Genomic DNA, 13,902 nt, shown 5'->3' on the forward strand with positions numbered 1-13,902 from the left:
TCCTATTTCATTGTTCGAGTCTCACAAATATGTTAGGAATTTTCATTTTAAGCCTCGTTCATAGAATGCTGTATTTCAGATGGGTTGGAGGGAGAGTGGCGCTCGCTAAATAATGAGACAACAAAACTGGAGGTGTCGGTGATCGAACATTGCTGGCTTTTTAATGAACTAGAGACTTACATAAATACGCATTGAAACGAGGAGAAGAATTCTAAGGATAGGGTGGTTCGCTCGAATCGTCTCTACGGTGCTTAAAGACTAGAAAACAAAAGAAAGCCAAGAAAGTTTCTCTTCTCCGACGTTATCTTTCGTTTCATTCGGTAGGTAGCTTTCTTCTTCTTGTCTGTTAGTCTGTTCGCGCTTTCTCGGGATATCCTTTTAAACTGTACAAAGTATTAGGTACGGGGTGGACGAGTCGCACGGTTTGCATACGGATTATTTCGTTTTCAAGCGTATACTGAACTTCGTGATGTCATCGTGAACAACACTGCCAATCTGTGGAACAAGGGAACAGTTCGGCAGCCATTGCTCGAAACAATATCCTTCCCGTAAAGGGGACAAAGACGCTCTAAGGGGGTAGACCCGTTTTTCCAGAATTCAATGCAAAGATGGGGTCTTATATGTACTTAAATCTACTAAAACTCTCAGCGACCCAATTTAAATCGGAATTTGCATTATTCGGAAGCATAAAGCTGCTATTTTCATGAATCTGCGACAGCCACGCGCTGCCGAATAATGCAAATTACGGTTGGTAAACGTAAAAATAGATTTTTGAGTACTGAAAAGCCCCATCGCGTGCATTATTGAGAAACGAGAATCATCCCGCACCTTTGCAATCCTGGGAACGAGAGTCTACCCCCTCTTAGAGCGGACAAAAACATTATACGTCGCACAGCTTTCCCGTTTGTGTCGCTGCTCGCTCGCCCGACAGACGTGTAACAATGTAGGTCAGTTATTGTCGGCCTGGTGAAAGAGAGGGTTGCTGTGAGAAGTACAAAGGCGTCGCGCGCTGCGTCCCGCGGTCAATTATAAATACGCGTGCACATTGTAAATACGGGGATTATCGTAGCAAATCGAGTACACGCGCGATCAAGTGAAAACTTACGAACTAAACGCGTTGTAGGAAAAAACCGAGGTCACTGGTTGCAGTTTATCAGCTTACGTGCTAAGTTCAATAAAAAAAGAAAAGAAGTTGAAATACGCACGACGAACACGATCGAACAACTAATAGACGCGCGTCTCCCCGTTGCTTGTCGCATAATATCCTCAAAACTGAAACGTTTCACTCGCGCGGATCAGAATCGCTGGAAGAGAGACTTAGGCTCCGGTAAATTCATTAAATATAATTCATTAGAAATTCATCGATCTCGAAACGACAAGTAGATTTTCTGTATCCGTTCGTAAGCCACCGGACGCTTATCATCGAGTCAAGATGAAACAATAAAATCCAACTAGATGCTTGAATCCTTTAATTACCATCTTGTTCGAGATTAGTGAGTGTCCGGTGATTTATGGACGGGAGTGTAAATGTATAACTTTGTGACTCCCAACGACTTCACTTGTCGAAATGGGAAGGAAATTATTGTGACGATTAGACGGCGGATCTTTGTGCGAAATAATAATTTTCCAGCTGATTGAACCCTTAGCACTCGAGTGGCGAGCTTGTATCATTATTTAACATAGTGTTTATATTACTAGATACTATTTTATTGTACGAGGTACCAATAAAATAAATAAAACAGAGAACGGAAATATTCTGGCTCGAAAGAAACGATTAATTTTCAAGTTATAACAGTGTTTCACACCCAATTATTGTACGAGGTACAATAAAACAAATAAAACAGAGAACGGAAATATTCTGGGTCGAAAGAAACGATTAATTTTCAAGTTATAACAGTGTTTCGAAATTCTTCGAATGTTTCCACTGCGTCGAATTACACCCGCTGTGATTTTCGTTACAAACGCATAAGATCCACAGTCTAATTATATTACACAGCCGTATCGAGTAATAAATAGAGATCGTAATCATTTCGAATACAAGAAAGAAGATTCTTTTCGTTAGGCAGAAACGAATGCCTACTTCGCTGCGGAGGAACACCGAACGAATGTCAATATGTATTGATACTAGGGCTGTTACTTTCCTTTAGCTGGACGAAGATTTCGAAGCTTCGAGATTCGAACCTCCGTAGTAAATCATTATCAGAGGATTAAACGAAACGGAGTTTCGAAGCTTCGAACTTCGAGATTTCGCTGCCGAGTTATATTTGATACGATTACAGACACTTCTACGTTTCGAGAAAATACGCCACCGCAGCTAAAATTAATTAAGTTATAACTTCGTACGATTCGAAGACTTCGAAGTGCCCTTCGTTCCTTCGAATCCTTCGAAGAGTCGAAGCGTCGGAAAAGTAACAGCCCTGATTGGTACTCGGTCTCGCGAGACACGTCGATACCGAATGAAACGAACGCAATCGATAGTCCGTTCAACTGGATTCGCAAAAGGATAGAAGATCGAGCGAGATGTTAGTCGTTGCTCGACAAAATGCAAAACGTTTGTCAATGTTACATGACGTTCATGTATATGCGCTTATGTATATATAATACAGATTAAGAGAGTACCGAAGGTCGAGATTTCTGTTGAAATTGATGTACGATCGAAGAGATATACATCTAGCGTTTACTTGGTCTGTACAATACGTGTGAACAGGAATACCAACCACGAGTAATGTTTGATTAGCTACAGGGCGGAGAAAGAAAATAGCTATTGTTAACCTGCGTCGATTCTGTGCTTTTTAGTCGGAGTTTGCTCGCGAAACGGTATGATACAGAACACGTGGTAAGTCGTCTTCTATGCCTTTGAACGGAATGCGATTGGCAGTATACGTCGCGCTACCGATTTACAGTAATGTCCGACTGTAAGTCGTGCTGAAAGCTTCACTTTATGTCCCTACGCTGGCCATTCCACTGGGGGGCGTACCCAAAAAGCTCGAGCTGAGCTAAACTACTAATCCAGTTACAAAACTTCGTTATTTTTCATTATTTCTTTATGGGACTTTGACCAATGTAGTCGTGGCATTTTTCTAATAAAAATCATAGCAAATATAATATAATTTCAATGACTTGTGTGTTAACGAACGATGAATGTTTCGGTCGCAAGGAAGAACACTTCCATCGTTCATTACACAAGAAAATATAATTGGAATTATATCGCATTTCGTCTCATTTACATTCGAAAAATGCCCCGAATATGTTGGTCAAAGTTCCATCAAAAAATAATGAAAAATAAAGAAGTTTCGTTATTGAATTAGTTATGTTTACGCTTCTCGTCTGTCCCGCTCACATCTAGATCGCAACACAGAGAAACGACTTTCACAGTCGGACATTATTGCACCTCGCAATCAGTTTGTTTCGCTAAATGCGAAGGTATTCCTGTTCGAGCGAGCGATTCGCCGCTCGTGCTAGAAGATGAAGGAGTTTTTTTGTACATCGGTTGAACGGTCAGGCTCAGTCTCGTCTGCGCCACGTGAACTTCGCTCTTTGAGTAGACGCTTCCACGGCGACCGGCGTCGTATGCGAATAAGGGCAAGACGGTTTCGTGCAGAACGGATGGTACTTGCACTGCTGCGCCGGATGAGAGAACACGCATCCCAGTTTCGTGCAAGCCAGTCCGAATTTGCATTTAGGATGTCTGTAAGCGCACTTGTCTCCAAATTTACAAGCGGGGAACACGCTGTAACGGAACAACGAGAACGATTACATGGGGAAACACTTGAGGAGTAGTAGAATTAATGTAGCGTAATTAACGGACAGCGGATTTTATGCATTTACGTGAAAAATGAGTATGTGTAAAATACGGTTATATTATATTCAACATGTTAAACATATTCGAAAACAAAATTAATATGTATTGCATTCTAGTTTGTCGCAGTCCAGGTAGAAAATTTCTATTTTGCATAGACATCCGCTGTCTAGTAATTAGAAATTGGATCCCGCGTCCTTTTTTAGTCCAGCATTTCTTAATTTTGCGTACGTATGCATAAGAAATCGTCCAAATAGGAAGACTTTGGTTCTTCCGTTGATAGCCGAGCTCCAAAATTATTCTTCGATCACTCTCTTCGCTGTTACAATGAGTTATGTTTTTGATCGAATTTAAATTGAATCTAGAAATGGTTCTTTTAACTTTGAGAAAATTAAATGGGACCGCATACCTGCACATAACGATAGGATGAAGGTACGCGCACTTGTTTCCTAATGTACAGTTTGGCCAATATCTGCACTTCTCTTTCGACTTGTCTATCACTGTCACCGCGCTTTCTGTTGATGGCTTTTTGTCTGAATCTGGAACAGATGTAAACATAGAATTTCTCGCCTCCGCGTTAACAGTACGACACACAGTGCGGACAAATGGCCAAAGTTCGGCACTTCTCTAAATTTGAAGAAGTTAGGACATATTATGACTAGACTTCATTATTTTTCATGGGACTTTGACCAACATATTCGTGGCATTTTTCATATGACAATGAAAATGATATCGATTTACAGTCGGACAGTTTGTCCGCACCGTGCGACATCTCGTTTTCTACTCACGTTTGGCTAACAATGGGTTCGTCAATAGCGTGCTGGTCTTGATTTCCGCGGGACTGGGCGAATGAGATCTGTTATACACTATGGGACTTAATTTCCTTCGTTTCCTCGGTACCTCCTCAGACTTCTCGACATTCTCGGTGTTACAGTTTTCATTATTCTCTTCCGCTCTTTCTTTCCCATTCGCATCCACCTCACCACCGTCCACTTCGGTTACTTGAAAAACAGATGTTTCTGACTCATTCTGGGTATATACATCATTTTGTGTTGTTAAAAGCACAAGTTCATCGTCTTCATTTACCTTCGAACACGATTCACGAAAACAGTGTTAAGACGGCTAAAGTAAGTGAAGCGCTTATAAACTTAACTAACTGGCAGAGCTACAGGTTAATCTACCTCCATTTCCAGTCGTTCCTCGTCGTCGGACGCAGCCTTCTCCTTGATCAGATTGTTGTTGTAACCGTTCAGGGTGACTAAAAATTTTTGGTTGTCGTCGCTCCTTTGGAACAATGACATCACCACCCCCATGTGCTCGTCGGTGACCGATTGTTGTACATCTACAGATCGTACAATACTGAATGTATTAGAGAAAGGATTTTAGGTATTACAACGCGGTATTATTTCGTCCCTGTCTGAAAGCAAACATACTTACAAGGCTTCAATGTCGTCTCGGAAACATCGGTGTTCAACTCGACCTGAATCTTTTCCATCACCAATCTCTTATTGGAATTCAGGTGTACCGATAAATTTTGTCCTACGTCTCGAACTGCGGCTGGCTTGAGGCGCTTCAACGTTTGTTTCTTGTCCTGTAAACAGAAGTTAATATAAATTAATGTATAAAGCAGGGACTTAAGAGTGTCCGAAATCTCTGTAAATGTTTTACAATGATTGATCTTGTATTCTATACACACCAATAGAGACGGTTCCGGATTCTTTTGAGTAACAACGGACTGGTTAGCTTCCGCGACAGCTCGCAACAGCAGAGATTGCGTCGCTCGCTTTTGCGCCGGTTGCAAAGGTTTCAACGGCCTCGGAGTTACGATCACTTTACTGGGTATCTTAGTATCTTCGACGTCCTCCGCGTCGCTGGACTCCTTGCTAGTTTTCTCCGACAGCTTCAATCGTTTCCTTTCAGTCTTCGCCGGAGTCAGTTTATTTACGGCTATTATGTGAGATTTAATGGGACCAGAATTCCCAGCAGATTGATCGTCATCGTCCAACTCTTCTTCCGCCCCCAGGTTCAGGTAATCCTCGTCCTCGCTGCTCTGAGAACGTCTGTTCGTCGAATTGAAACCGCCTTTAACGCCCATCGGTCGGAAATTGCTTTTCAACGGTCCCAATCTTGTTTTTATGTTTTTATTATTACTCAGTGTGTCTCGATCTTGTTCCAACAGTTTACTCTTGAATTCTACGGGGTCTTTGATTCCTAACTGTTTCTGCGACCTATCGATACGCGCGATCCCTAGACGATCCTTAATCGTGCCCGCTGGCTTCCCGATCGGTTTCGATTTCACCGCGGAATTCACCTTATCTCTTAGCTCGATGCTTTTGGTAAGTTTGTCAACCTTAGAGTTGCCCAATCGCGTTTTAACGTCGCTGCTAACTTTATCGGAATCGTTGTGCTTCGATTCGGCTTCGCGGGTCCTCTTCGCGCGTTCGTCCGCCTCGAAATTTCTCCCTCGTTGGAAATTAATGTTGCTACGAACGCCGTCGAACCTATGCTTCTCCAGGCGCTTCTCGTTCTGCCGATATCGACCCTCGTTGTCTGTTTTGTCTCTGTGAACTTCGAATTTCTTTCTAGGAGATACTATACCGAGACGATTCTTCACAGAAACGACCGACGTGATTTTCGGTTTGTTCACACAGGATTTCAATTTCCTCGCGTTGTCCTCCGTTATGCTTTCCTCGTCGTCTTCGATTTTCGAGCGTTTCGCATCGTTCTGTTTCTTCTCCGCGTTCTCTCGATGATTGCTCGCCGTGTCCAAAGGTCTCTTCAACGTCCTGGATGACGAAGTGTCCGCTTTCGGTTCGACTCGAGACTCCGCCAACCTGCTGCTAGAAGTCTCGCTGACCACTGGCTCTTTATTCACGTTTCCTGTTTGACTATCGTTCGACTGTACTTTCTTTAATGCAGTTTGCTCATTCTGTTCCACTCCGACATCTGATTTAACATCGTGATTCGTACTCTTTACAGACTTGTCTGCAACTTTAGCTTGACCCGCGTCCAGCTTTTGACTAGAGACAGACGGTTTCGCAGTCTGTTTATGAAGCAACTTGTCGTCCTTCGTACCCTTATTGGACGACTTGTCCAAAGCTTGGTTAATTCCCTGGTCCTCCAAAAAGGATGTGGTCGACGTCGACGTCTTTTTCTTTTTTCTCTCCTCCTCTTGTTTAACCACGACCGTAGGCACGAACTCCCTTAACGATTTTCTCTTGGCTACCGTGACCTTCTGTAATTTCTTTAACACTTGGTCGTGAAGCCAGTCCACAAATGGAGTTGTACAATTCTCTAGAAACAGGTAGAGATCGTCGTGCATCTGCTGGCGAGACTTCTTATTTACAACCATTACTAAAATATAATCTGGTAATTCTTCATCGTATCTAACTCCTAGTTCTAGTAATTTCGCACGAATGGCACTCTGAAAAAACATAAATAAAACTGCGTGAGATCACAGATCTGTTACGGAATCGAATTTCTCGACGGCGACAAGTTTATTCTGCAGAGAAACGGCTTTCTTACGGTTATCGTTGTCTGCACTTCGTTATACAAATGTTTCATTGAATTGTTGTTGTTTTAGCCAAGCTTAAAGTTCTTTAAACTGAGGCTATGGGAATGCTCAAAAATCGATAGAGTCACGATAATAAATGATCGTCGGATAACTAAAGGGAAATTAATTAACAATCCTTTATGATGTTTCATTCCGAAACGATTCGAAACGATAAGACAGCTAGAAAAGTGTACAATGCCAGAATAAAAGTGTGGATCGTTTACTTACTCGCAATTGATTCGTAACTTCTATACCTCGTATGTCCATGACGGACGATTACATTAAACTTGCTAATAGTGTGGAACAATGAAATGGTTTCGGAGACAAGAAATAGATAATATTAACACCGACGTTCGAGAATAAAAACATCCTCTGCCACGAAGGATCAGAGAGTGCCTCTTTCCAATGAAAAGATCCTTGTGCAATCTAGGTGGGAAACTACGCGGTAAATTTCGTCACTTTAAAAGTAATCGTAAATGTGCGGTTACAACAATTTCATGAAATTGTGCTCATCGTGAAAGAATGTATTCTTTTAAGGTTTAACAAATGAATATTTTACGCTTGCTGCAAATACATTTCTGGATAGCGAATATCGAAATGGTAAACATAAATAGTGTCGGAGACTGATATGGTCAACTATCATACTCCGATAACTCTGGAGACTTCAACTAAAATAGAAATATTTATAATATTCAATGGACATAGCAGCAGTTTGACGAACAGTGAAATATATACATTAAACAAATATAAGAAATCATTTAAATCCTAATTGTAATTTATTTGACCTGAATTAGAAAGTAGCATGGAGTACAAAGGATTCTTATAGATGCGAAACTCTCGCGTTTTTCGAACACTTTATACTACCTGTTCCTATGTAGATTACTTCATCTATCAGATGAATGAATCTATCTATCTGTGTAAATATTTATGAAGATTCGATGAAGATTGTAACTGATTGTAACTGTAATAAATATTTGATTTTATTACTCGTTCATTTTTACTATAGCACTTTGCCCACATCCAACATCTGCATAGACTCTAGTAAACACTGTGTTTTTGCAAGTGTATATTACAACATTGTTGGAGCTTGCATAAATATATCTGTAAATAATTTATAACTGTAACAATTTTCAGTAAATTCTGCCAGAAATTAATTTGTTGTTGTTCGTTTCCTGACACATTATATTTACATTTATTGATGAAAAGTGAAGAGTATTGGTAGAGGCAGAGAGTTGAGATGTTATAACATCTCAATATATTGACAGACAATCGTGGATGGTTAAATATTCAATAAAATAATTAGTGAAGGACTAAAAAAATTGGTGGGAGTATATTGGAGAATCCTCTGTGTCTGTGTTATACAATAAAGATAATTTATTCATGCAAAATGAAAAATATTGGATATTCATTACAGCAGCAAATAATTCGTGCCGCTTTTCCCATAAGACGCAATGTTAATTCCGGCACGAATTATTTGCGGTTCGCAAACGTACTTACAGCGCCATCTAGCGGCAAAACGCTCAAACTGCTAGCCAAATTTAATTCCAAATCAACCACTAGATGGCGCTGTACAACACTGTCCGTACAGCGCCAATTCGTGTAGCGGCAAAACGCTCAAACTGTTAGCCAAATTTAGTTCCAGATGTACCGCTAGATGGCGCGGTTACCGACTGTTACCTCTGTCGGTAACATTTGGCTAGCAGTTTGAGCGTTTTGCCGCTGCACGAATTGGCGCTGTACGGACAGCGTTGAGCAGCGCCATCTAGCGGTGGATTCGGAACTAAATTTGGCTAACAGTTTGGGCGTTTTGCCGCTAGATGGCGCTGTAAGTACGTGTGCGAACCGCAAATAATTCGTGCCGGAATTAACATTGCGTCTTATGGGAAAAACGGCACGAATTATTTGCTGCTGTAATGAATATCCAATATTTTTCATTTTGCATGAATAAATTATCTTTATTGTAAAATACACACACAGAGGATTCTTCAATATACTCCCACGAATTTTTTCAGTCCTTGAATAACAATTTCATTGAATATTTAACCATCCACGGTCACCTGTCAATGTCAATAACGCGCGCTGGTATAAAGGATAGACCTGTCATCCAGTGTATTTTGCGGCCCACTTTTCGGGGGTCACGTAACCCCATTATCATTTTCATTTCACGCGATTTAGACGAATTTACGAGAATCTTCATACAACAAATAAATAAATAAATAAGTCTATATATTTCTGTTCTGAATCGTTGTTTCGCGTGCTCCAGACCTAAATATGTAAACATCAGATTTTATATTCAAATTTCCCTCCCATCGCCATTAATTGAACACATGGCACAGTAGCGCTATGATAACTAATGATAACCAATTAGTTTGAAATTAGTTTTGGCAAAACGTATGCATGATAAATACAAGTTATCGTTTGAAATATTATTGAGAATCATATAACAAAAATAAATGTGTATATCAACGAAATATTGGTTAAAATTAACGATGACAATTAAATGCTGTTGACCGGGTACAGTAATTGCAAGCTATTTAAACAAGTTTTGTTTGATTTCGACAAAAATATGTATCAAACTTGCAATAGTTATGAAGATGAATTCGAACCGAGAACTACTCCGAAACCTGCTTCTAGATTCGACGTGAGTTCTTCCGAAAAAATTGAACTTTCAGTTTTTTACAATTTCCACAGAATTTTCAAAACAATGTCTGCGACTTTCGAAGGTTCCTAATGTTTTTATTTTCAGTGTTTCACGTTACCGTCGGTTCCTGAAGTTTCCTTGATATTTGATAAACCTGCGAGCTGCAAAACCGTGGATCAGAATGTTTTTACTTCGCCGTACGTAGAACCCAGAGGTTTAAAATCCAAAAATAATGTCTCGTCTCCTGTACACGCTGATGGATCTTACGCAGCGTGGAAAGAGCAGAACTATTTAGGGAAGCCACCGACGTCTAAGCAGTTTAATAACAGTATTTCTCCGAAAGTACAGCATTGTCAGAATTATAATACAGAAGAAGTTAACAATAGAGAAAGAAATAATATTTCTAGGAGAAATTTTAATAGTAGCTCGAACTATGAAGAGAAAGAAACGCATAGGGAAAGCAATGGGAACATATATAAACATAATCATAAAACGCGTGGAGATAATTTAGTACATGTCGAACAAAACCATAACGAGAACAGTATTAAAGGGAATCGTATGGATCCTGTGTCGAACGCGCCACATGTTGTTAAAACGTATGTAAATAATTATGATACTAAAGAGAAAGAATATTCTCCGTTGGTATACGAAAGAAAATTAGTAACGCCGACTTTCGAGCAGCAGAAAGTACCATTTACCGACTCAGGAGAGTCGCGAAATTTTCCCATTAATTCGAACGGTTCGAAGAGGAACGAGTTTCCATTACCAACACATTATTTAGGCCAACAATATCCTTATTTTAATGCGAACGCGTATCCTTTTCCACAGCATCATCTTTGTTCTCCTCATAATAATATCGATAGTCAAGAAACGGTAAAGAATTTATTACAAATTATAAACAGCCAAAACGAGCAAATCAAGTCTTTGCAAACGCAAGTGGATAGATTACTGAAAATGCAGGAAGAGAATTTAAGGGAAAGGAAGAATTGTTCTTGTTCGACTCAGGTACAACATGGTCAATTAATGAAAAACGATGAAAACACTGGTTACGATAGAGTTCCGCAGAATTCTAAACAACATCTGCATCGTTACGAACCGAGTAAAGAAATAAGTAATTGCGGCGATGCCGAGAACGTTAATCAGACTGAATTAGTATTAAAAGAAACGCAATCGAGACAAACTTTTATGGAACAGAAAGTTTCTATCGGTGTAATGACCAGCTTCGAATTTACTGTGCAGAATAGTCCTTTCGCTGTGGACATCGAGGACTACGAGAAGAACGAGTGCCAACAAGAGAAAAGTAATTTAAAATTGTGTAATAATGTTAATTTACATGACGCTGGCGTTGCTCACGAACCGCTGAGAAGATACAAGAATTCTTTCAATCGAATACCCAGCGGGCAGCTAGAAAATATAGTCGAAGATTCCGAGAGTTATATGTCGTCTAGTCAACAACAAAGTAGTAATTTAAATGCGAGCATCTCTATGAAAGATTCGGATAAACAGGCCTGTGTGGATACTCGAAGAGAAATAGGTAATCGTAGAACGGAATCTCCCAACGATCAGTTATGTAAAGGTGGCGGCGCAAAGATAAATCAGAGCGAAAGTACTCCGAATCATATAGGAAGAAGTAACAAAGAGGAAGCGAGGAATCGTAGAACTTTAAAAATGCCAGAATCACAGAAAGGTATAGCAGAATATGATACATTGGAAAGGGGAAATCGTAAAACAAATGTTTCTCCCGGTACAGATCAACGTGTCAAGTTGAATACACAGAGAGATATCGATTCCGTAAAGACGAACAACACAGTAAATAGGTCATCGGAATATTATAAGAATCAACGGAAAGCAGACGAGGCTGCTGCTAGACGTGGCAGTTGTATCGAAGATAGTTTGATCTTAAACGGTGGAGATTTAAAGATAACCGAGAGGCCACCTACTCCGGAACCTAGCATTCATGTAGAAATGCAGGAGTATTCCAGCGACGACGATAGCGAGAAGATGAAACGCAGCTCCAAAGTAGGATGGACTTTCTACAATAATGTTCTAGGACAAGTGAATCAGTTGTTGCAGAATTCCGGTGTGATCAATGATCAGCAACAAGATCCAAGAAAGATGAACCAAAATGAACGAGACGAGACCGAAAATAGAGGATTAAGCACTGTCAAAGTTGCTACGCTGGAACAACTGAAGAAACTTGGAATTAGCTTAAGCGAAAATCCAGAGCATAAAGAATCGAATAACAGTAACAAGTACGTCACCTCTGCTTATCGGTGCGGATCTTTATGCAAAATAGAACAGTTTCGCACTGATTGCGGGAAGCAGAAAGAACATAGAAATTGATTTCATCCCTTAACTTCTTGAATTGTTTAAATCTTTTACTGTTTTACATTTCGCCCAACCAATTTCTTCATAAATGCATAAAGATCCGCAATCTACCTATTAGTATATAAAGATAAATTAATCTCGATTGTAATTCGTCTTGTAATGCTTAATGAACTTGATAATTTGTTCGATAGGATGACATTCGATTCTTCGTACTATCCACGGTTGGAACATCAAGCGAACATGACACAGGCTACAAGTGCTGTGAATGAAACGAATACAAGCATGCACATGAAAGCGCTAGCATTGAAATATTTAACCGATGAACAACTTGCTGAATTAGCCATACAAAGACAAGGTTCTGCAGCTGTGAAACATCTTATGCTTAGCAATGTACAAGGCACGAACATGTCTTTCGCTACTATGCGTTATCTGGAAAGATATCAATTACTTCCAGGAAAGAATAATGCTCAAACAGAAGGTAAGGCAATGAATCATCATGATCTTTCATAAACTCAGTCTATGCCAAATTGATTACTTTCTACGTTTAATTTGAGAGATTTCATTAATCGTGTAGTTGCGTTTTAGTATTCGAAAAAAGCAATCGATTTAGTTTTACATTGTGTTCATAATGGAATATAGAATAATATACTAACAGTTGCTTTACTTTCTGCAGACGTCGATAAAATACAAGTAGAAGTGCCTCCGAAATTTGACGAGAAAATTGCAAATACGAAGAAGAGTCCCGCATTACAACGGTTTCCTTTTACTCAGACACCAAGAACAACTTGTCCTAGTAAGATTCTTGATATTTCGACTTTAAAGCAACAGCCGAAACTTTTATAAAAAACGACAATATCGATATATTAAATTGAAAGAGTTTTATATAATATTTCGTTCTCTATTAAATCTGTAAAGATGGTAATATCGTATCGATCATACCGAAATGTATTCATTATTATTGTATGAACATTTAACAGAAACAATGCATTCGTCCATATTTATTTATAAGCAACCAAAGGAGTAAGAACAAATTACATTCGATAAGATATTTTTACTGTATATTTTACAATCCCTCTATTATATTTTAATATTAGACAAAAATTAATTCAGGAATAGAGTATTATAAGAAATCGTTGACAGCGTAAAAACGTTATATACAAAACTGATACAAATACGTTACGTAGTGATGTGTATTATTATTTTATAACTGGAAGTCCTGTATATCAGGAAAATAATAAATTTTTTTATGATTTATAATATAAAGACAATATTTCTTGTTCCTACAAAAAGTGTACGTTCTACACCTTTAGAACCAAAGACATAAAATTGGCATAACTGATTGCGTCATCTTTTTACATGAAAAATGTTACGTTTCATAGATAAAATGTTATTAAAAATTATAAGGCTGAGTTTGAATTTAAAGAAAAATGGTCCTCGAAATGTTAAAAAATTCGTATAAAAATATGAAGAGTTTTAAATAACTTATAACATTTTCCGTTACGATATTTGTATTCTTAAAAAATGATGAAAAGATGTAGCTTTTAAAAGTTTGATTTTTAATGAAAAAATAAACATTTTCAT

The 13,902-nt window shown here is 39.0% G+C and overlaps 2 protein-coding genes across 4 annotated transcripts; one reads left to right on the forward strand and one right to left on the reverse strand.

The window, feature by feature from the left end:
* Positions 1-129: 129 nt before the first annotated feature.
* Positions 130-7,971, reverse strand: Nab2 (Nuclear polyadenosine RNA-binding 2). Of its 3 annotated transcripts, none has more exons than XM_076443702.1 (7): positions 7,607-7,971; positions 5,496-7,223; positions 5,237-5,390; positions 4,981-5,141; positions 4,588-4,885; positions 4,209-4,338; positions 130-3,730 (listed from the first exon to the last, which is right to left on the reverse strand). In XM_076443702.1, the coding sequence occupies exons 2-7, from the start codon at positions 7,149-7,151 to the stop codon at positions 3,505-3,507; spliced, it is 2,625 nt and encodes an 874-aa protein (XP_076299817.1). In that variant the 5' UTR covers positions 7,152-7,223; positions 7,607-7,971; the 3' UTR covers positions 130-3,504. The 3 variants fall into 3 exon arrangements, with proteins under 3 accessions (XP_076299817.1, XP_076299815.1, XP_076299816.1); XM_076443700.1 differs by having other exon boundaries at positions 7,581-7,971; XM_076443701.1 differs by lacking the exon at positions 7,607-7,971 and adding an exon at positions 7,325-7,571.
* Positions 7,972-9,684: 1,713 nt separating this feature from the next.
* On the forward strand, positions 9,685-13,806 carry LOC143218275 (uncharacterized). Its single transcript, XM_076443384.1, has 4 exons — positions 9,685-9,993; positions 10,099-12,245; positions 12,513-12,799; positions 12,995-13,806. Exons 1-4 carry the CDS (start codon positions 9,853-9,855, stop codon positions 13,162-13,164), a joined length of 2,745 nt encoding a protein of 914 aa, XP_076299499.1. The 5' UTR covers positions 9,685-9,852; the 3' UTR covers positions 13,165-13,806.
* Positions 13,807-13,902: the final 96 nt, after the last annotated feature.

Source organism: Lasioglossum baleicum, chromosome 19 (assembly GCF_051020765.1).
Source record: "Lasioglossum baleicum chromosome 19, iyLasBale1, whole genome shotgun sequence".
In the NCBI taxonomy this organism is placed as follows: Eukaryota; Metazoa; Arthropoda; class Insecta; order Hymenoptera; family Halictidae; genus Lasioglossum; species Lasioglossum baleicum.